General features: G+C 41.1%; 1 protein-coding gene across 1 annotated transcript in view; it reads right to left on the minus strand.

Moving 5' to 3' along the window:
• The window catches only part of MACROD2 (mono-ADP ribosylhydrolase 2), a 1,323,621-nt gene that overhangs the window by 885,392 nt on the left and 415,232 nt on the right, over positions 1 to 22,997 (minus strand). The window contains exon 5 of the mRNA XM_065401494.1: positions 5,018 to 5,134. Coding sequence (XP_065257566.1) covers positions 5,018 to 5,134 — 117 coding nt within the window. The remainder of the gene's footprint in view (positions 1 to 5,017; positions 5,135 to 22,997) is intronic.

Genomic DNA, 22,997 nt, shown 5'->3' on the forward strand with positions numbered 1-22,997 from the left:
GAGTTTTCACTCTAGGCCCAATCCCACAGCATGTGGTACACAGGCAGAATGCTGTGCCTCTATAACTATTGACTTCAACGGGACTACTCTCAGTTAAAGATGTCTGCCTTTTCAGGATCAGGGCCGTGATGGGCTGTACTCCCCACACTGGCTCTGAAAGAGTTGAATTAGGCCAGGTGAGCCCAATCAGCCAATTAAACTGCAAATGGGAGATTTAGGCTGTGTGAAGGACACTAACTAGGAGGAAGCTCACCTGTGAAGGAACAGGCAGCGCTTCTATAGAGCCAGGAGGTTGGCAACAGTGTAGGGGAAGCCTGTAGTCTCTCTCCCTGAGGTAAGGGAGAAGGAAGGGGAGATAGGAAAGGGATCGAAACCTAGGAGGAAAGGGCTACCTAGCAGACCTAAGGGTATGTCTACACTACAGGATTAATCCGAATTTATATAATTCGAATTTAGGAAACCGATTTTATAAATTCGAATGTATTCGGCCACACTAGGCACCATTAATTCGGTGGTGTGCGTCCAAGCTACCGTAGTAGCATCGATTTCCAGAGCGTTGCATTGTGGGTAGCCAATAACATTGAATTGCCAATAACTTCGAATTGCGGCCACACTAACCTTAATTCGGATTAACAATACCGATTTTGACGCTACTCCTCTCGTCGAGGAGGAGTACAGAAATCGAATTAAAGGGCTCTTTAATTCGAATTAAATGGCTTTGTTGTGTGGACGGGTCAAGCGTTAATTCGAATTAAAGCAGCTAAATCCGAATTAAAGTCGTAGTGTAGACCAGGCCTAAGAGAGAGGGGCGGAGAATGAAAAGCTGGGAGAAGCACGACAGGAACTAGTTCAGGGGCAAGAGCAGTAAGGAGGATGTAGCCGCAGACCTTAACTGCTCACCGTAGGGCCCTGGGCTGGAATCCAGGGGAGAGGGCAGGCCTTGGTTCTTCTACCGTCCACTGCAGAGTGGTACTGCTAAGGGCAGTGAACAGGAAGATTTGCCTAAGTCACTGCAGGAGTGACTTAAGCAGGGCAGTGAGTGTGAGAACGACCTGACACTGCCAGTGCAGAAGGATTTTATGAGACTCCCCCGGAAGGGGAAATCACAGTGTGATCTGACCAGAGGGCCGAGTCACGAAGCAGCCGTCCTGCGACTCCATGAGTGGGAGGAGAGCAGATTCAGTGGAAGAGGAGAAAAGGGGTGCTGAACCAGGCGGACCAATCGCCAGAAGTAGGCATCACCCAGAGGTGAGAAGAGCACCCTGTAACAGGGCCAGAGACTGGGGCAGGTAACTTGTCTAGAACAGTCTGGGGTGCTGTTGCATCAATGAATAATAGTAACATCCATGTTGAAAAATATGGTACTGAACACTGAAAAAATGTATTTAGGACTATCACTCAGCCAAGTACTGTAAGGGAGCAAAGCGACAAAGAAATTATTAAAAACATGTGAATTATTAATAACTTAATATAGTTAGTATTTAAAAAACACCAAAAGCCATGGTAATACTGCCAAGGCAAGTTATAATCCATATAGTAATATCTTCCAAACAAATTGCTGATGCATAACAATAATATCATCACTGTGTAACTGGATGACTGACTTTAGGGCTCCTGTTTGGTATAGTTCCTGACACAAAGGATAATAGGAAATAGTTTCCAACATCAAATTGTCATACTGTTATTTAAAAGCGGACATAAATTGACTTAACAATATGCAATGGCTCTCTGGCTTCTGTCTCCATGAAAACACAGTCCTGAATAGTTAACAATTCTCAAATGGATGTTTTACGATGTTTAAGTAACAAGTTAACCTTTAACAAATAGCTTCTCAAAGAACAAGGGTAAATGACAGTTGGTCAAAACATATTTCAATGAAAATCTAAAAGAACCCAAGATAATATAATTTTGCCCTTCTGCACATATGTTGTATACCCTTGTTTTCTTGCTGATCTGTCTGTTTGTCACTGGGTGCATATTTTCCACATGACATGTTGCTATTTGAACAAGTAAAAAATACAGTTGCAGAACTCTCATTTTCTGACATTTCAATTTCTGGACAGTTTGCTATTCCAACAACAGGTGATTAAGTGGAACACTTACTGGTACTTTTCTGTCTACATTGCTACAGGTGTCATAGTATGTATGTTATTTTTAACCACTCCTAAAATAAAAAACTATACGTCTCAAGCAGGACTTCCTTCCACAAAAACTAACGGGCTTGAATTAAAACCCATCAATTGTTGTAAAACTTTCCAGTAGTGTTTGTTGCTTTGACTTTTATATTGAATTGTTCTCATTAAAATATATGAAAGGAATTATGCACCCAGTGGTGAGTAAATTTTATGTCTCATCCCTCCCATGTATTTTAATGAGAAAAAAATAAATATCAAAATTAAACATGAGCAAACCAATTAAGGAAATGTAAAATTAATCCAAAACTTTACCCATTTCCAGATCTAACACCAAACCAAACTATTTTTAAAGGTTTGAATGTGTTTTAATGTTTCTGGGCCTCTGCTCTTCCCAGTTCCCGAAGTGCCAAAATTCAATGGAAACCTGTTCTCATGAGATTTAAGATGTTGAAACAGTCTGAATAAGCATCCAAATTCTGGGATCTAAAGCAAACACAACTATGAAGATTTTTGGGTGTATCTTCATTGATGCAGACACAGCAAGGAAACAAGGACAGGCACTTGGATGGATTTTAAGCAGCAGGCCACAACATAAACACAGGGGAGGGGCACTACCCACCCATCACCCATACACTCATACCAGGCAATTTAGTTGATTCCAGCATAGAGGTTACAGGGCTTCCACCATATAATCTGTAACTCCAGGTAGGCTCTCCTTAGCCTAGTCCCTAGGACTCAGCTCGCTCTGAATCCTACCACACAAATCCCCATTGTGAGGGGGACCTAGGGTGCAGAAGGGTGGGGACCTCAGCCTCTAAGGGCCATAAAGTCTAAACCTATCCCATGAGCCAAGGCCCATCACCAAAATCCCAGGTCATTTACCTCTGGGAACCGTTCGTTTTATGCTTTTAACCACACTGGAAACCAGCCCCAAGTTGTGATGAATTAACAGCTCAACCAAGTACCTCAGCTAGGTACTAAGCGCATTCCTACTTAAGCCACTGTGGCTTGCAAGTGCTGTGAGGAAGGCAAAAAAACTTCCCTGTCCTCTGCCAGTTGGCCATGGGAGAAAAAATTCCTTCCTGACCCATAGTTCAGGTGGGCAAGGTGGGCTGCTGGAACAGAGTTGAAAGAGGCTCCACAAGGCCCCTGCCCTAAGTTAAATCCTGCGAGCTGGGGAATGCTGGCCAGTGAGTGCCAGAGATTTCCAGGGGCTGAGGAGCTACCTGGTGTCCCTCAGCAAGTGTCTCCCTCCCTTGTTGCTGGGGCTGTCCCTTTCACTGCCGGCCCTATCATCAAGTTCCCCTACCCATTTAGGGGTGTGGGTAGCATTTAGTGAAACCCCAGCATGAGCGCTGGTAGTAATGTTATATAAAATCATTTTATTTCAATGGAGATGGGGCAGAGAAAGGGTTAGAAAGAGGTTAAGGGCTTTATAGTGTATATATAATGAAAAGTTGACCTAAAACAGTCTTGCCACTACTTCTAATTCTGGAACAATTAACTTAAGTTGACCATTTTGAAGTGTTAACTGATTGCTTCTGGACAGGTAACATCTGTAACCGACTCTCTTTTTATACAAACCTTCCCAGTATTTCTGGCCAAATACAACCCCACACAACTATGCCCCAGGGGTATTGCTCAGCACTTTCCACGCAGTGGAATTCACCCCTTTCATAATTCATGAATTACAGATGGCAAAATCTGGCTGTAAACCTTAACAAAGGTTTCTATTTTATAGTTATCTCTGTCACTTAAATAATGACTAAGTTGGCATGTGTGTAGTGTTGTGTTTTTGTTTTGTTTTTTGTTTTAATTAGGTAATTCCATTTTAGCAGAGACGATCACAAAACAACCAGGACCAAAATTTTCATTTTTGTCTAACGTACCCCAGCAGGACCATGAAAACACTATGTCAAGTCTTAATAACTGCAACGTGAATTGGATTTTACAGGAAAACAACCTATGGCAAAATCAAAGAGAAAATCTGAATACGTTTCGCTAAAGCACGCTCCTCGCACTGGACTGTGTGCATAACTGAGAACCTGAGGTGTCACGAGAAGATCCTCATGGTGCTTTCTTGAAATTCACATATAAGCACCTCTCTTAATACACATCTCTGTAAGATCCCAAATCAATAATACTTCCTGCATTTATACATTTTATAGGATCTTAAATAATATTGACTCTTATCATAACACACCATTAATACCCTGATGTTTATTTTTCCAAGTTTGGCTCAACCTCTACGCAACAAGGTCAATCAAATAACCTTCTACCTTTTTAAACAGAATGGGAATTTTAACAATCCCACATTCAAAGTGCAAAAACATTCCAGCACTGAAAACTGCATTCCACTGAAAGCTAAAGTGTGACAGATGCCTTCACAGTAATTGCCAATCAGCCTCTACACAGCAGCTGAAAACACAATACATCACTTTGATCTCCTCAGCTCTCAATGTATTCACAATCAAGAAATCTGCGTGACGAATATGAAATCTGCATCATTTCCAAAAACTGTCTCCATGGAACTTAAATATGATAATGTACACTTTGTTCCTAGTCTAAGTTATTTCAGATCCTCAGACTACCTATTATATAAATATATATATAAAACAGTACACTATACCTTGTAAAAAATGTAAGATAAAACATGCATTGTGTTTGTATTTCCACTACGTAGTACACCTGAAATAATTATTTTTAAAAGTTTAAATTGTTGAAAGGATGGGAGAGGAAGAGATTGTCACAAAACATGCTTAATGAAATCACTGCTAATTTTCTAAACGAATACCTAGTTTAATTAGACTTCTGGGGTGGGGGAACGCATGTGAAAAGTTTGTCTGATTTAAAACAAAAAGTGTGTGAAAAAGTTGACTTACATTTGGCAGGCAGGTCATATCCACAAGTAATTTTAGCTTGTCCAGTCTCACAGCCACACAAGTTGCGACATTCAGCAACTAGGCAGGGCCCAGCAGCTCTGTGTATACAGCCATCCACTACAAAAACAAAACAAATTGATTAAATGTTAACTAGTATGATATATATTCATATGGGTATGTGGATACAGACAGATATTTACTGCAGATTTAATATGTATAGTGTGTGTATGCATACATACCCACAAGGATATGTATATTTATTACACGTGTACAGGTGTACAATAATATTTTTGCACAATAAAACATTCTTGGCCAATAACACTTAATATTCAGTCAGCCAGCTGTTGAGTGGGAAAGAAAACGCAGTAGAAAAAGCAAAGCATATTTCAAAATGTTATTACTGCTATATATAAAAAGAGTAAAAGGAACATCTAGCCAAGGCTCTAGGCCACAAGTTACCAAAACAAAAGTCGATTAACCACAGACCATCAAACTCCCCTCTACTGCACACATCTGATTTCTCTTATATTATATAGACCATTCAATCTCACTGGACTACTCAGTATCTGCATAACATAAAATCCCAAGAAGTAATGTTCATCGATTTGAGAATTACAATCGCTATCTTGTTTTGACACTTTTTTACATTTGTGCAATACTCAAAAGTTAATTAAATCATAATTACAGAAGAGTGCAATAGCAGCTAAGTATGCAAGAAAACTAGTACAGTTCATGGTTCTCATTGCCCCCAAGAGTCAGCAATAAGAAGCTCAGCAGTAGCAGAATAGTAAAAATACAGGCACAGCATTTTTGCCATCTCAACAAGCAATCAAAGAAATCACATGGTAATTAGCGAACAGAGTACAGGAAAGGGCAGTATAAAATGAGGGAAACATTAACTGAATCAAAGAAGTAGTTGCCATGTGACATTAAGTCAGCAGCAGTATCTAAGTCCCATCAAAAGAAAACTGCAGAGCCACCATTGCTGGTGAAATGTTTCCCATATAGGTTCAGATGTGATGTTAACACAAAAATAAATAAATAAATAAAAGCAGAATAAGCCAAAATATAAAGGCTGTAGGTGTATGCATATTTATGCACACAAAGTAAAAACGTATTATATATGTACTATGCAGTTGTTGCGTTCAGATGTAACCAGTTAAAAGTTTAAGGGTCTCAGGGATAGCAGGTTTGGTGGCACTGTTCTATGCAATGATAAAGAGCAAGAGACGAACAGGATTTCAAGAGCTTGCACAGGAGATGTATACATTCTATTCTCTGTGCAGTTCTTGGAGCTTCCCGCATGGTGTCATACGGTGGCATGGCAGGGCTAGATTGGATGGATTTGTCACTATGCAGAGCCACTGACTGTTCATTGTTCAACCCCTTGAAGCCAGAAGAGCTTAGGGAACTCTTGAAACCCTGAATGGAAGATTTCTTCCCCAGCACTTCCCTACCAGGATACAGTCTACATTCAGAAGGATTGTGAAGAGTATGGACTTGGTTCTCATGGTGTTGAACATCTCCATAAGAAGCTGAATACCCACAACACAAATGAAGTTAGATCAAGTTGAGGGCACTTAATATCCTTGCAAGACTGAGCCCTTATTGCATTTTAGAAATTTGATTGCTCTCTTTGATGTGCTTTCTGCCCGTGTTAGTATTCAGACAGCCCTGATAAAAATTTATAAATGATTCCTTTTAATCCATCCTGAACATATGCCATTAAATTTCCAACACATCATTCTGAAGAGTTTTATACTAATCAATGAGAGAGAATTCAAGAATTCTGTTTTGTAACGTTTCTACTGAAATGTTCCGCAGTTGTCTCATTCAAAACAATATCTATAAAATGTATGTCAAAAAGGCCTCCAGCCATAAGCAAGTTGTGTGCTACTTATCATAATACTGGGTAATTACTGCTCCATTGTCCAGCTATGTTGGAAAAAGGACAGGAGACACTGGATTTAGTTTAATTAGGTGGCAACTTTATTCTTAAATGTCTGGGAGTAACTGGCAGATAAAAGTGTGCAGTGCAGGTAAGTCTATAATCATTTCAATATATATCTGAGGGGGGCTTCTGTCAGCCCCTCCCCCTTATCCATCCAGGTCCCCAGCCAAACCGCTGCTGGGACCTGACCAGCCCCCCTACTCAAATGAAGATTAATGGGGGGCTATACAGGAGGGGGTATTGGCTCCCTCCCGTACTAGTTATAGGAGCCTTGAAACCCCCATTTATGCTCCTTTAAAGAGTATTTCCTTTAAATCCTTTACCAGTCCATTTTATCTGGTCACCGTATCCCTTCTGTACAGAGTACCTGCACTGGACATCTGCCCCACATTTACAAAATGAGCTGTAACATCATAGCCTAACTCCTGTTTTACGTTCGCCCCAGCTAAGCCCCCCCAACCCGCTGTGGGGACAAAACCTGGTATTTCACCAATTCTATGGGGGGGGGGGGGGAACTGTTTCACCTAGTCCAGGTAAAAGAGGGCTTGGCTTTTCCTGAACCAGCATGGACCTATATAGTCCCTCCTTTTCCGATCACCTAGTGTCCCCACGCTGACCTGGTCTCCAACTGCAGCAGAAAGTCACTCCCTGGCTCTCTAGCCCTTAAAGGGGTGCACACATTTTCCAACAAGCCAGACAACGGCCCCCCACTGCTTAATATGCAGTGAGGTCATTACCAATTATAGTCGTTTATAATCCAAGGCTCCCTACTCCCTAGATAAATGCATTTCAAATGACATTTTTAGGTTAAAACCTCCATTCAGTTGACTGAGATGCTAATATAAAAACTTAAGTTTATAACCCGTGGGGAGTGGGAAAACACTTCAGATGTTTCCAGCATTCATATTAATGTTATTTAATTGAGGAACTCCCACATTTTCCCCATCCAAGGATCAGTAAAACCAATACACCCTGTGACCTCAAACATTTTTTGTAAAAAAAAAAAAAAAAAAAAAAAAAAAAAAGTCTTTACAACATTAATGCTTCATCAACTATCAAGATAAAATGCTATTCTGAATTATTAATCCTTTCCAGTATTATGCCCTGATTCACAAAGGCACCTAAATTCACTCGGCGCCCAAGTTACCAAAGTAAAAGTTCCCTAGGCACCTATGTTTCAGCTTCTGGGTGTGCACACTGCTGTATCTCTCTGGGCATCTGGACAAATCTCTCTCACCTGAAACCAACAGTGATTCACAAACCAGGGAAGATAAGCATTTGGCTCCCTAAGGCACAAGCAGGACCTGAGCCAGTTAGGCATGCTCAGAGGTCACCTATCAGATCAGGTACCATTCAGAATCCAGCCAGAGGAGGAAATGGGCTGTGTGCCAGGGCCGCCCAGAAGGGGATGGGGGGCAAGTGGGGCAATTTGCCCCAGGCCCCGCAGGGCCCCACGAGAATATAGTATTCTATAGTATTGCAACTTTTTTTTATGGAAGGGGCCCCCAAAATTGCTTTGCCCCAGGACCCCTGAATCCTCTGGGTGGCCCTGCTGTGTGCCCACCTTATCACTTTTAGCCCAGTAGTTAGATTTCTTGCCTGGGATGTGAGACACTGTGGCTCAATTCCCCAGTCTCTGCCAGAGGGAAAGCAGAGATGTGAACAGGGGTGTGATACCTGTCAGGAGAGTGTTCTAACCACTGAACTATGGCATATTCTGATATGGGGTCCCCTCATTCACTCCTACTGAAGCTGTTCCACTGTGGACAAATAATAGAAAAGTGGTTGGAGCAGGGGGATTGGACTCCAGGGTCTCCTACCTCCCAGCAGGGTGCCCTCACCACTGGATTACAGAATCATTCTCACATACACTTGCTCTCTCTCTGGATAACCATCATTGGGATAAATGGACACTGCAAATTTTATATAATTTCTAGGTGTGCTTTATTTTTATATATAACATCATAAAGAATTATTTGAACAGTTACTACTGCTGCATTAAAAATCATCATGCTGAGTGGAAAATGTGAATAATGCAAAACATCATTTTACAATTAGATGTAGGTCTATCTTTAGTAAAAAAAAATATTCTGTAAGATTAAAAATAAAGTGTGATAATTCTCATTGCAAAAATATATGCAATGAAACCTACTGCCAAAATGAGAACACACTGCATAATATAAAATATCTGGCAAAGACAGGAGTGGCTTGGCAAATTTGAATGTGATACTTCAGTTGCTGTTAAAACACGTCTTAGCTATTTTAATTCAAAAATCATGTACAGGGCATGCATAGAAGATTTATATGAGATATTTCATTTTCTCTAGGAGTGTGCTGACTGGCAATGCAAGCTAGAGTGAAGTAAGCATTGTTAGCATAACTTAATCAAAATTACAGATAATGGTGACAAGTCAGGAGGGAAAAACGACGGCCAAAGATATACTGTTATTGTACAGAGATGGAGGAAGAAATGTACATGATAATATTGGCATACTGCCAAATTACTTTTTTTAATAAAAAGATGAAGACTCTTCAACATATTGGTTTAAGACACTTCAGCTGTATGATCAGTTTGATCTATAACTGATCTGCAATTCTGGAACAGATTTGTTTCACTCGTTTGGAAAATATTAACCATTCACCACTGTTTCTCTCCTAGAATCCTTGTATACAACTAATTGTAAAAATCCAGATAATTAGGATTAAATCTGATCTAATTTGTATCATGTGACAAAGATAAATTATCACAAAGAGTCACTTTCTTCTAACATTGAACAAAAGCTTCATTACAATAAGGAGAACAGTGTTATTCCGAAAGCTATTCTGTCTCTTTCTCTGCTTCACTGGCGAGCTTCTGCATAGAACCTTCCTTAGGCACCTCCAGTTGGCTTCCTACTACAGATTTAAGGAAACACTGCACATAATGATACCGACTGCCTTTGTAAAGCACTTGGCAATCTATGGATGAAAAGTGCTAAGTAAGAGCTAGGTATTATAATCCAGACACATAATTCCCAAATTATCATATGGATGAAGAAAGTCCTAAAGATCAAACTGTCAGCTTTATGTGACAAGAAAGCATACAAGAGTCAAAAGGGTGGAACCGCTCTCAGAAATGTAAGCTGCATGTTGGACGTGCATTCTGGCACAAAGACATCTACTTACACTTTGTTTTTTGTTTGCTTGTTTCAACAGAAATAATTTGCCAAAGTTGTCAAAAAATTATTAAATGTTTCAGTCCAACTAATCTGCATTTCCAGGTAGAATTCACAGGACTGTCCCATCTCTGAGTCAGAATAAGTAGTTTATAGACAAGGCAAAGTTTTGGTTATCAGCATGATTGTTGATAGATATGACCTAAACAGGTCGCCTTCCTCTATAGCCATGAATTAATTTTCATGTCATGAATTCAGATTTGACTCTTTAAATTGTTAATGTCTGTACAAAACTTTGAACATATAAAGCACAATAAAAACCAGTATTTTTTTTAAAAAGTATCACCCCTCTATTTTTCATTTTAAAATATTAGCAATCCCATCTATAATTTAGGACCCACAAGAGACAGTATTTTTTTTCTTAATGTTCCTGGAGAAGTAGTTAACTAAGAAAAACCTCTTCTCAGTGCTAACATGATCAATGGGATGAAGTGCACAACAAGGAAGTAAACTGTTTATTTTATTATTGATTGAAAATCACTGCTTAAGAGAAGACACAAAGGCAAAATCATTTTGTAATGGAATTTTGTTTTCAGGCTTTTGAAAGTATATTAAAAACAATGAAGTTTAAAAAAACACCTATAAAATGCTATCATCAGTGTCCTTTTAGAGTACACAGTAAAGAACAATAGAAATTTAACACTTCACTCATGAATTCTTTTTACAGTAGCTGTATGCTAAAACTTTATCTGCTCTTTGGAATTAAGCGGTTAAAATTATACAGCAAACACTAGACAATTTACTGATGTACAATGTAGGATAAATGTATTTACAGAAAATCTCTTAAAGCTGCAAATGAAGCAAAACCACAGAAAATGCAGAATTAAAGGTGCCATGGGATGCTATTAAAAAAAAAAAAAAAACCTCAGCAGATCTAGCCTCGCAATGCAGATGGTAATAAAAAATGGTAAGGTAATCAAACCCAACAGCAAAACAATACAAAACTCAGGGGAAGGACTCAAACTTCTTTTCTGACCTTGTATATTAAGTCTGGATGAGCTGGAACTCACTGTATAAACAACATAACCAGTAATATCATATAATATAGTTTAAAAAGCTACACATTATTCCCCCCCAACTCTTGCTTTTCAGTTTCTTTCCCAGATTTACATTTGTCTTCATCAGGAAGTTCACAAGATGTAATTGGAAAAGTTACTTGTAGGTGTTGTGTCTGTCATGCAATACTGTTTTCCCACATGAATGTTAGGACTGAATATAAATGGTTGCTTTAATGATTATATCAGATGTAGCCAGGAGGGGCAGCAGGGAGTTGTTTTGGCAAGTTTATAACACACTTGTAGTGCAATCAGAACTAGTGTTTACTACAGAACTCCTTAGGAGAAAGGGGCCATATGGAAACTGAAAAAGAAATGATCCCAGTTAGACAAACTGGTAGAGCATGTCTGGGAAGTTCATCAGCATCAGAGTGAACAACAGAAGCTGACTACTATACAAAAATTATTTCCTAACATTGATTATTTTAATTCCCATTGACCAGCTCAGAATGATTCAGAAGATGAGAAAAGAGATAAAAATGAAAGGACCAAAACCACAATTAAAACTGAGACTGTCCAAAACAGGCTAGATTTTAACATATAGGATCCAATTCTCCTCCTTCACACAACTCCACTGAACTCCATGGTGTTACACTGGTGGTAACTGAAATGAGAATTTTACCTATACTCTTATATTAAAAGAACCTTCATACAAGATGTTACCACAATGCCACTGTCACTTTGTTGTGCCTGGAACTTACTGGGATAATGATAGTGACAACTGGGCACCAAAGAGAGCTATTTACCAATGCTGTAAGGGATTTAACTGAGTCAAGTCAGAAGCAGGAGCAATTAATTAATTATAATTAATGAATGAAGAAGACAAGACTCATCAGAGCACACCAAGCAGGGGAAGTCAGCAATTTAGGGAACCCAGACAGCAAAGGGAGACATCAGGCAGAGAAAGGGGATATAACCACATAGGAGGAAAGGCCCAGAAACAACAAATTTCTATATAGTGGAAGAATAAGTGCAAGAAGTGGATTTGGTTCAAGAAGCTGACTTTTGCTTGGGCAAGCTACTAGATTGCCTGAACATTCCATATCTATGGCCACCTTGCGTGGAGTCCACTGTACCTCAAGATGAATTGTATCTTGTTAAAGGTATAACTCACCCAGGAGGCAAGTTAATTAAATTGGACAAAAAATTGTTTAAAATTAAATGGTATGGTTAATATGGGTTTTATTTTTGTAAATTACAGTTAATATAAAGTCTCTATAGTATTTAGAAACAAGAAAATATTGTGATATTATATTAATTATACTATTAATTTTATTTCTCTTTTTAGCCTAAGCTGCTTGCGACATTATACAATAATTCAGAATGAGCCCAACCCCGTTTGCAATTCAGTCAATGGCAAAACTTCCACTGATTTCAACAGAAGGGCCAAATATATTAAACACATTTTTCACTAATAAAAATATTACAATAACATTATCCTCTAACGTAACAGCCAGGAAAGCAAATATAGGGGGAGTGCATGAGGGGAAGGGAAAAATAAGTTTGGGGTAAAGCTGGGAGAGCTTGACTGAGATAGATGTCAAGGAGAAACAAGTGCCCCACCATAGGAACCACCAGCTGCTGCTATGATGAGTAATGGTGGAATCCCTAAAAGATAAGCAGTGTCAGAACAAAGATGCCAGTCAAGACGTGACTTGAGGAGGTAGTCTATAATAAAAACACCATTAAGCACGTTAATGAACTGAAGATTTGTAATCAATGCATCCATTTTAAGGGCCTCCAACATAATTACTACTAAACATTTTGTACTTACATAGTATTTTCCATCCAGGGATCTCAAGACGCTGTACAGACATGAACTACTTAAACCTTTCAACTATTCTGTGAAGTAATATCTTCATTTTACAGACTGAGAAACTGAGGCACAGTTACCCCAATTCAGCAAGGTACTTAGAGGAATGGGAGTCAGAAGGATTTTCCAGTGTGGGTGTACCTAAATCCATGCTCTTATCCTTTTTAAAAAAAAAAAAAAAAAAAGAGGTGCTGGATCAGTAGAGTCAAGCCAACAAGATCTGTGAGTGGTTAGCACCTCTGAAACTCAGGCCACTATTTAGGTGCCTCATTGTGGATTTTAAGTGCCTGTGTTTCAAAATGTGACTTGCCCAAGGTCACACAAAAAGCTTAAGTGGAGCACGGTAGTGCAGATACGCTAAGCCGAAGGGAGAGAGCTCTCCCATCAACTTAATTACTCCAACCCCCGCAAGCGGCGGTAGCTATGTCAGTGGGAGACGCTCTCCAGCCGACATAGTGCTGTCCACACCGGTGCTTAGGTCGGTGTAACTTATTCACACCTCTGAGTGACATCATTTATACTAACGTAAGCTGTAGTGTGTACAGAGCCTTAGTTAACAAATTCACCAGTAATGTCCTGAGTGTACTTTGACCTGTGTTTTCTTGCTGATTTACATTACCACCATTTGGTTATGTTGGACCAATTAGCAGCTTTTATGCATGAATATCAGCTGTAGCTTTGTTGACCTAAAAGGACAGGAGATGATCACTTGATAGATAATGCCATCACACACAAAAAATAGATAGAAGGATAAATCATTCTGGGACACCAGTCTCCCACATTATTAACTGTGTATATATAAAAGCAAACACATATTCTATTGTAATCAGTCGGCTTGTTTGTAGTAATTCATATTATAGTAGCCATAGCCTAAGAGGGTTATTCTACCCTTATTACGTGTTGGTAATTAACATTACTATGTGCACACTAAGGAAAATAATGAGGAGTCTGGTGGCACCTTAAAGACTAACAGATTTATTTGGGCATAAGCTTCTTCAGATGCATGGAGTGAAAATTACAGATACAGACAGGGCTGCCCAGAGGATTCAGGGGGCCTAGGGCAAAGCAATTTCAGGGGCCCCTTCCATAAAAAAACCACTATACAATACTTTATTCTCGTGGGGGCCCCTGCGGGCCTCAGGGCAAATTGCCCCACTTGCTTCCCTCCCCCCCCCCCCGGGCGGCCCTGGGAAAAATAAACCTTCTGCATCTCGGCACAAACCCAGTTTTGAGAAAACTTCTTTACAAGGTATCGCTGGTTCTCAGCATCAGCTAGTGCTAAAAGGCACTAAAGCTCATTAAAAGGGTTGGACAAATATTTTCCGTCAAAAAAAATTTTGGATCGAAAACTAGGGGTTTTTAAAAAGCAGAAAAAATCACGGACAATGTCTGCTTTCCTTCAAAATTTGTTGTGGTTTTTTTAATTGAAAAGCTGAAATTAGTCTGCCAAAACCTGAATATGGTTTGGGGTTTCAGAAGTGTGTGGCCAAATATTTGCTGCTTGTTGTGTTTGATTGTTTAAAGAAACAATAAGAAAATTCTGCTTAAAAGAAATCCAAAACTTTTGAACCACCTCAGCTTGTGACCGAACGCCTGAGCCCATCCAGTCAGAGACTTTTCCAGGTTTCTGATACTCTGCTGACTTCCTTGACTCATATCTGTCTCCATAACTTTGGATTCATTTAGGTTAGAACATAAGAACATAAGAATGGCCACACTGGGTCAGACCAAAGGTCCATCCAGCCCAGTATCCTGTCTACCGACAATGGCCAATGCCAAGTACCCCAGAGGGAGTGAACCTAACAGCTAATGATCAAGTGATCTCTCTCCTGCCATCCATCTCCATCCACCCTCTGAGAAACAGAGGCTAGGGACACCATTCCTTACCCATCCTGGCTAATAGCCATTAATGGACTTAACCTCCATGCATTTATCTGTTTCCTAGAGACTGGCTCCATGGGGTCCCTCATAAACTGGAGACGGTTACTGTGGGTTTGTCTTTAGTATAGCTTATGTACATACTCCACGAACTGAGCATTTGAGCTTGTTCCAGAATCTGGGATGAGCCTATGTTGTGAAAACTGAAATGCTCAAAATAGCACATGCATGTGAATGGACACAGGGTGCTAAAATTAAATTAACTCAGGGGGTCTCAAACTGGGAGTCAGGACCGCTCAGGGTGTCACGAGGTTACTACTGGGAGTCACGAGCTGCCAGCCTCCACCTCAAACCCCGCTTTGCCTCCAGCATTTATAATAGTGTTAAATATATAAAAAAGTGTTTTTAATTTATAAGGGGGGGTCACACTCAGAGGTTTGCTATGTGAAAGGGGTCACCAGTACAAAAGTTTGAGAACTACTGAATTAACCCCTCTGAAGCCTCAGGGAATGCAGGGGGGGGGTCTCCCTTGGTAGGGTTGGGAAGGAGGTAGGTGGTGTAGGATATTGCTCGTCTCATGTGATCCCTCCCCCAGTGGCTAATTTTAAATGAAGCTACCCTCCCCTGACATGAATCTCCCTATGGCACTGAAATTAAATATAGACTATAATTTGGCATTTGAGAAGTGAAAGGCACGGCAGCCGTAATGGAAAAGCTAACAGTTTGGCTCTTCTGCAAGCCTCAAACTGCTGAATGAGCTTTAGGGTAGGGAAGGCTGTGCCTCCCAAACAGCCTGTCCCTGCCCCCTATCCGACCCCCACCCACTTCCTGCCCTCGACTGCCCACCTCGTCAGAATCCCCGACCCATCCTGCTCCTTGTCCCCTAACCGTCCCCCAGAGACCCCCCCCAACCACCACGCCGGGACCCCACCCCTGGTCCCTGTCCCATGACTGCCCCGACCCCTATCCACCCCCCTGCCGAGTCCTGACAGACCCCCAGAATGCCCATGATCCAACCTCCCTGTTCCCTGTCCTCTGACCGCCCCCCCCCAACCTCTGCCCCCTCCCTGCCCCTTATCCAACCCCCCGGCCCCTTACCCCCAGCTCCTCCCTCACCTGGAGCCTCAGCACGCCGCATCCAGGAGCATCCCTGGACAGCGCGGCAGCGTGACTCCGGTGGGGCCTGAGCTCCTCCCTGCTCAGAACCGCATGGGAAGGGGGTGGGGCTGCGAGCTCCACTGCGGCCTGAGCTCCCACCGCTCGGCCCGGAGCTCGCAGCCCCGCCCCCTTACCACGCGGCTCTGAGCAGGGAGGAGCTCAGGCCCCGCCAGAGCCAGGGACGCTCCTGGATGCGCTGAGGCTCCGGGAGAGGGGCGGAGGCGGGGTCGGGCCGGGGCCGGGGAGGAAGCCTCAGCCATTCTCGTGGGGGCCCCTGCGGAGCCCGGGGCAAATTGCCCCACTTGCCCCCCCCCCTCTGGGCGGCCCTGGATACAGACACCATCATAGGACCCAACCACACCAGCCACACCATCAGAGGCTCAATCACTTGCACATCTACTAATGTGATATATACCATCATGTGCCAGCAATGCCCCTCTGCCATGTACATTGGCCAAAACGGACAGTCTCTATGTAAAAGGATAAATGGATACAAATCAGAGATCAGTAATGGTAACATACAAAAGCCAGTAGGAGAACACTTCAATCTACCTGGAGACTCAGATTTAAAAGTGGCCATTCTTCAACAAAAAAACTTCAAAAACAGACTTCAAAGAGAAACTGCAGAACTACAATTAATTTCCAAACTTAACTCCATCAATTTGGGCTTGAATAGGGACTGGGAGTGGCTGGCTCACTACAAAAGCAATTTTCCCTCTCTTGGTATTGACACCTCCTCCTCAATTATTGGGAGTGGACCACATCCACGCTGACTGAACTGGCCTTGTCAACAGTGGTTCTCCACTTGTAAGGTAACTCCGTTCTCTTCATGTGCCAATATATATTTATGCCTGTATCTGTAATTTTCCCTCCATGCATCTGAAGAAGTGGGTTTTTTTATGCCCAAATAAATCTGTTAGTCTTTAAGATGACACCAGATTCCTTGTTGTTTTTGTGGATACAGACTAAGACAGCTACCCCTCTGATACTAAGGAAAATAGATCCCTCTCCTTTCACATTTTGACTGGTGAGTTTTTGTTATATTAGGAAAATGTTTTGCCATATCAAGGATATGGGGAAATTTAAAATACATGCAAAAATGGAAAAGCTGTCCTGCAGTGCCAGAGATCAAAATGCTAACTTATTTGAAAGAAAAGCAGTGTTCCACACAAAAAGCATTTGTTTCATCTGCCCCTTAGGGTGCCATGTTTTTCGGTCCCAATGCTGCACATCCAAATATGTAAACAGAGTTATAATGTCAACTGAATTCACACTTTCATCAACCCATTCAAACAACATAAGGGCTCAGTGAAACATGGGTCTTGTAAACTGGTACGAATGTCACACTTTTGGCAGTAAAAAACAACTAGGAAACACTCCAGTTGAATCTTTCAATGTTCTTCCCCGTCCAAGAACCTGACATTAAGACATGTGTGCAGGAATCACATTCTTCCTTTAACTGTCCAGATACCTGACATTTCATTTTCTCTTACAAATGAGAATATGGGGCAGTCAAGACCTTAAAAATATTGCATCCATCACAACAAGAAAAACAAGACATAAGGACCAAAAGTCTCAATTTTGTTTCACTGTTTGTTTTTATGTTTTTCTGGAGACTGATTCCAGTCAGAATTGTAAAGAGATTCCTGTTCTGAAAAACTAACAGGTCTTGGTCCCTAATCTGATGCACTGCTACAGACTAAGGACCGAATGGCTAGGCAGCAGTTCTGCAGAAAAGGACGTAGGGGTTACAGTGGACGAAAAGCTGGATATGAGTCAACAGTGGGCCCTTGTTGCCAAGGAGGTTAACGGCATTTTGGACTGTATAAGTAGGAGCATTGCCAGCAGATTGAGGGACGTGATCATTCCCCTCTATTCGGCATTGATGAGGCCTCATCTGGAGTACTGTGTCCAGTTTTCGGCTGCACACTACAAGAAGGATGTGGAAAAACTGGAAAGAGTCCAGCGGAGGGCAACAAAAAGGATTAGTGGGCTGGAGCACATGATTTATGAGGAGAGGCTGAGGGAACTGGGATTATTTAGTATGCAGAAGAGAAGAATGAGGGGGGATTTGATAGCTGCTTTCAACTACCTGAAAGGGGGATCCAAAGAGGATGGACCTAGACTGTTTTCAATGGTACCAGATGACAGATCTAGGAGTAATGGTCTCAAGTTGCAGTGGGGGAGGTTTAGGTTGGATATTAGGAAAAACTTTTTCACTAGGAGGGTGGTGAAGCACTGGAATGGGTTGCCTAGGGAGGTGGTGGAATCTCCTTCCTTAGAGGTGTTTAAGGCCCTGGCTGGGATGATTTAGTTGGGGATTGCTCCTGCTTTGGGCAGGAGGTTGGACTAGATGACCTCCTGAGGTCCCTTCCAACCCTGATATTCTATGATTCTATGATAAAGGAAACATCACAACATGTAACCTGGAATCAAAGACAAAGGATTCCCTCTTGCCCCACCATGCCAAAATTTAACTTTGGAATGAATCATACATAAGTACCTAATGTTCCTGTAGAAAGGCAGGGAGTTTGATGAACTGTGATGGATAGAATATCTGTCCTACTTACTTTAATGAGGAAAACTGTTAGTTAAGTTTCAGCATGCATTTAAAAATTTGTGGCAGTAAATGCAGTTTTGTTTTAAATTAAATTGTTATTTAGGCAGATGGTGTCTGGGATTTGCACATTACGGTGGAAATACTGCATTCTTCATTCCACATGAGTATCCCTCCATCCCCATTCAATTTAGATACCAGTAGTACATTCTATTTCAATAGTGCCTTTCCTTTGGAATGAGCTTCAGAGGAGCACTCTCAGAAGGAGCATGTCTATTTATCTTCATGTACAAATTCCAGACCCTAACTATCTATTGGCAAAAATACAACATTCACACAAAACCTCATTTGCTGTCACATCCTTAATATTTAAATAAGTAATAGAGGACACTTCCTGTTTACTGAGGCGTTAATCATATGGTAGGATGAATGAATTCAATGGTCTTTGCGGCTCATTAACCTATAATATATTTCCAAGTTAACAAGAACCACCATCAAATTCATCTACAGAAATGTTAAATTAAATATTTAAATTCTAAACAAAAGATGAAAAAATTGCAAACCCCAAACGGGCAGTGTTAAAAGAATGAACTGAGGAGAGGGGGCAGGCAGACAGGCCTTCTCCTAGGTTCTGATGCTGCACAAATGCAGAATATGAACATCTTTCAAATGTATAGAAGCATATACATCTGTCCCCCACTGTCAGCCAGGTCTTCTGACCACGCCACCAGTGTGAACACAAATATATTGCAGTTAGTTTGACAGGAGTATTGCTCGCCTGCAAGGAGTGAAGAGAATGTCAGCAGGGAAACAAAAGGTGGGGTGAGTGGTTTGTATTGTTTTAAATATTTTCCCTACTCACTGTTTGATAGCACCATTTTCTTTTACTTTTTGGCATTTTCCCCCTTCTCTTTCCTGTAGTCTTTGTAGTTTTACTACTTCAGGTGAATGGGTGAGAGATTGCAGTGGCCATCTCTGTTACTAGCAAAACATTTTGAAAATTTTGAGTGCATGGGCCAATCATGGAAAATGGATGATAGTAGCCAGAGTAGAGATTTGCGTGTTCATAGTACAGTTATTAAGCAGTAATCACAGTGATTATACAAATTTATTCACTGTGATTGGCTAATGGTTGTCAGTCACAGTTCAAGGATTCACAAAGAATAGATTGAGAAATAATTGTACAGTGATTCTGCAAAATGGAGCCCCAACAACTAATGTGTTTTCCCCGCAGTCTGACAGGCTGTGACAATTTCATTCCAGGATAATTGGAAATGCATATTGACACCTAAATACGGTGTCAAAAAATCAACTCTTTTCCCACTGAAATCAAAGGGAAAGAGATTCGCTATCTTCACAGAGACATGGTTGATTGCATGAAGTAAATGACAGCTACTCACACACAAGTCTTTGCAGGTTTGGGGCCCTAAATCTCCAGTATAGATGATGAATAAATATGATGTCGCTACACAGCAAGTCACTAAAGAATGGGGATTTTAATTATAGGGATGCAATATGGGGTTGCATCAGGCACCTGAAGAATGGAAGCAGCCATTGCAGAAACAGGATCCACTAGGGCCTTCTGAAGCTGAGACAGGACAATGCGGTTACTCCCTCCTCTGAAGGTATCTTAGGGTTTGGGCAGCGGGGAAACAGATTAGTCACACTACCCATCTCTCCAAAGACAGAAGATGAAGCAGGCTAAAGAGCCATGCTATGAAATCCTGGGAGAAGAGAGGGAGCCCAACTGGACAATTTGGAGGCAACTGAAGTGATATGGGGGGATAGTTGCATTTAACTGAACAACTCCACCTCCTGAAATAAAAATGGAAGAGCTAAGGAGAGTGGGGTGCAGATCTGGTGGAGAGGAGTTGTGGTTTCAGGTGTCATAGTATTTGAGTGTGTCATAGTATTTTTAAAAGAATAACCTCTCCTTTGTCTGTGTCTGCCTGTAGAAGAAGTAGCTTGACTGTTCATATGTTGAATGTTGGTTTTATGTTCATGATAGTGGGTCTGTTGGGAGGAGGAGAGTGAAGAAAATAATGGGGGAAGGTAGAGTTGCAGAAATGATTTGTGTATTTAGTTCTGAAAGCCCCTGGGAAAATTCTGTCCCCTGTACACACAAGCCTCCCCCTATTGGTCAATTATTTCATTGTTCTGAGGGAACACAGCTGTCATGATAGGTCATGGTCATGCAAAGAGATGCAATTTCTTATGTAGCTAGGATCCATCCCAAGGAGAGCTGTTGATATTAGGACAGAAACTTGAACTGGACTCTGAATTCAGTGGGGAGCCACTGCAGAAAGCAGTGGGATGATGTGTTCATGGTGACATATGTTACTAAGCAGATGGGTTTTTTGTGCTTTGTACCAATTGGATCTTTTTCAGGGTGAGCAGCTTCCTTCCTAGATGAGAGTTGTAATAATCATCAAGTGTGGAAAGTCTTGAGTGCATGCATCACTTGTCCAGCTCTGCCTCTCATTGGATTTCTTATTTAGGCTGTATGTTGGAGAAATGGGTTAGCTTAGTTAGCCACCATGGCACATAAGGCATTTGAAGGGACTGTAAGAACACTGATGCTGAGAGCCATAGGATTATAAAAAGAGAGATTAATCTCCAATATCAAGAGATGTTCTTGCTTGCACTAAGGCTTAACAGACTACAGGGATATTGAGAAGTATTTTAGAGCGGTTTGCTTATTTCTTGGACTGTTTTCACTTGTTTTTCCTATGAACCACTGAAAAAAGAATAACTTGGTTGAGGCTGCTTCTCAGTTTGTAATTGTAGAAAGAACTCCTGAGTTCAGTGTGCTGTTGAGCTAAACACACTGATGCTATTCATCAGATAAGGATTGACTAGCAAGAAGATGAACCTGATTGCACATATTACCATGTACGTAAGGTAATAAACATTTGGAGAAGAAAGGTTAAGAAGATTTTACTATAAAATTATGGCTAAGCAAGGTTCTTACATACAAGATGTTTTACAAAAACATGTGATCCAATTACAAGTAAAAATCTCAGTAATTTTGTCCCTACACTGAGAAATCATCACAAATTAGTGTGACAAAAGTATTTGTGCAACCCAGCCAAGTGTCAAGGCTGGGCTGTGAGCAGCCAGAGCTAGGAGTTGTAGCCAGAGTCTGCAGTCATGAGACAGGAGTCAAGAGTGAAGCCAGGTCAGGATAGCAGAGGGTCAGAGGCAGAAGCCAAACTGAAAGTCAGGAACCATAAATCAGATGCAGTCCAGAACAGGGTGGAGCCCTGTTTAGACAGCTCTGTTCACACTGCTGGCTTAAGGAGGGCCAATTTGGGACTCTGCTAATTAAACCTCAGGGGTGGAGACTCCCACTGGGACTTGGATTTATGAGTCCCAGGTAAACCAGGTGGAGGGTTACAGCATGGCTGCTCTCATGAACCTTGCAGACCTAGGTTCAAGACCTGTGGGCCATGACACCAAGACGAATGAATTGCAAAGAACAGTTTAAAAGACCAACGTTTAGACAGAATCATTGTTCACCAATAGTCTTGTAGCCATTGTGTTTTCAAGCAGCACACAAAAAATGACTCTCAGAAAACTAAATACAATTTGCACAGTAAACAGTCTTTTGTATTGATATGCATTCATATCACAAAATAAACACACAAGAGAAAGGAAAAGGAATTTATTGTTTAGAGAAATCACTAATAATGCCTTCACTTTCATCACAGAATCTCAGAGCACTACAGAAATATCACCAGACCCCTAAGATACAATAAACTAAGTCAGAGGTAAAGAATAAAACGGGACCAAGGAATTCTCATGCCCCATTTCCTGCACTAAGTTCTCGACATATTGCCTCTGGCAGTGATGTTTCCTTTAAGGGGAAAACTAGAAGAGAATGACATTACCTGGGAACTTCTAATGCATATCTATTCATAAAGAGGGAAATGCAAGTTGATCTCAATATCATCCTTGACAAATAAGAAAAAGTGGCAGGCTTTTCATTGTGTGTGTGGCAGGGGGAGCAGAGTGGGAGAGGGGACAGCAAGGAAATCTTTTAATCATGAGGCCTAAGTATTGTTTTGCTGCATCATGATCACTCTTGACCAAAAAAGGAAAGAAAAGAAAATTGAGTTACGAATATTAAATGACAAAAGCAATTCTTGCTCCATTTAGATGAAAAAATGAAAATTCAGAAGCAGAAGAAAATTTATATGGGGAATTTGGCAACGCGGTGTTCAGTATCCCAGCTTTCATCAGAAAATGCACCCTACAAGGGAAATGTAAATACGGTTTATATAAAAAGACTTAGACACATTTTGTTAACTTAAAAGAAAGTCAAGACTATAATTAATAAAGGTATTACAGACC

The sequence above is a fragment of the Emys orbicularis genome, chromosome 3 (genome assembly GCF_028017835.1).
Source record: "Emys orbicularis isolate rEmyOrb1 chromosome 3, rEmyOrb1.hap1, whole genome shotgun sequence".
Classification (NCBI taxonomy): Eukaryota; Metazoa; Chordata; order Testudines; family Emydidae; genus Emys; species Emys orbicularis.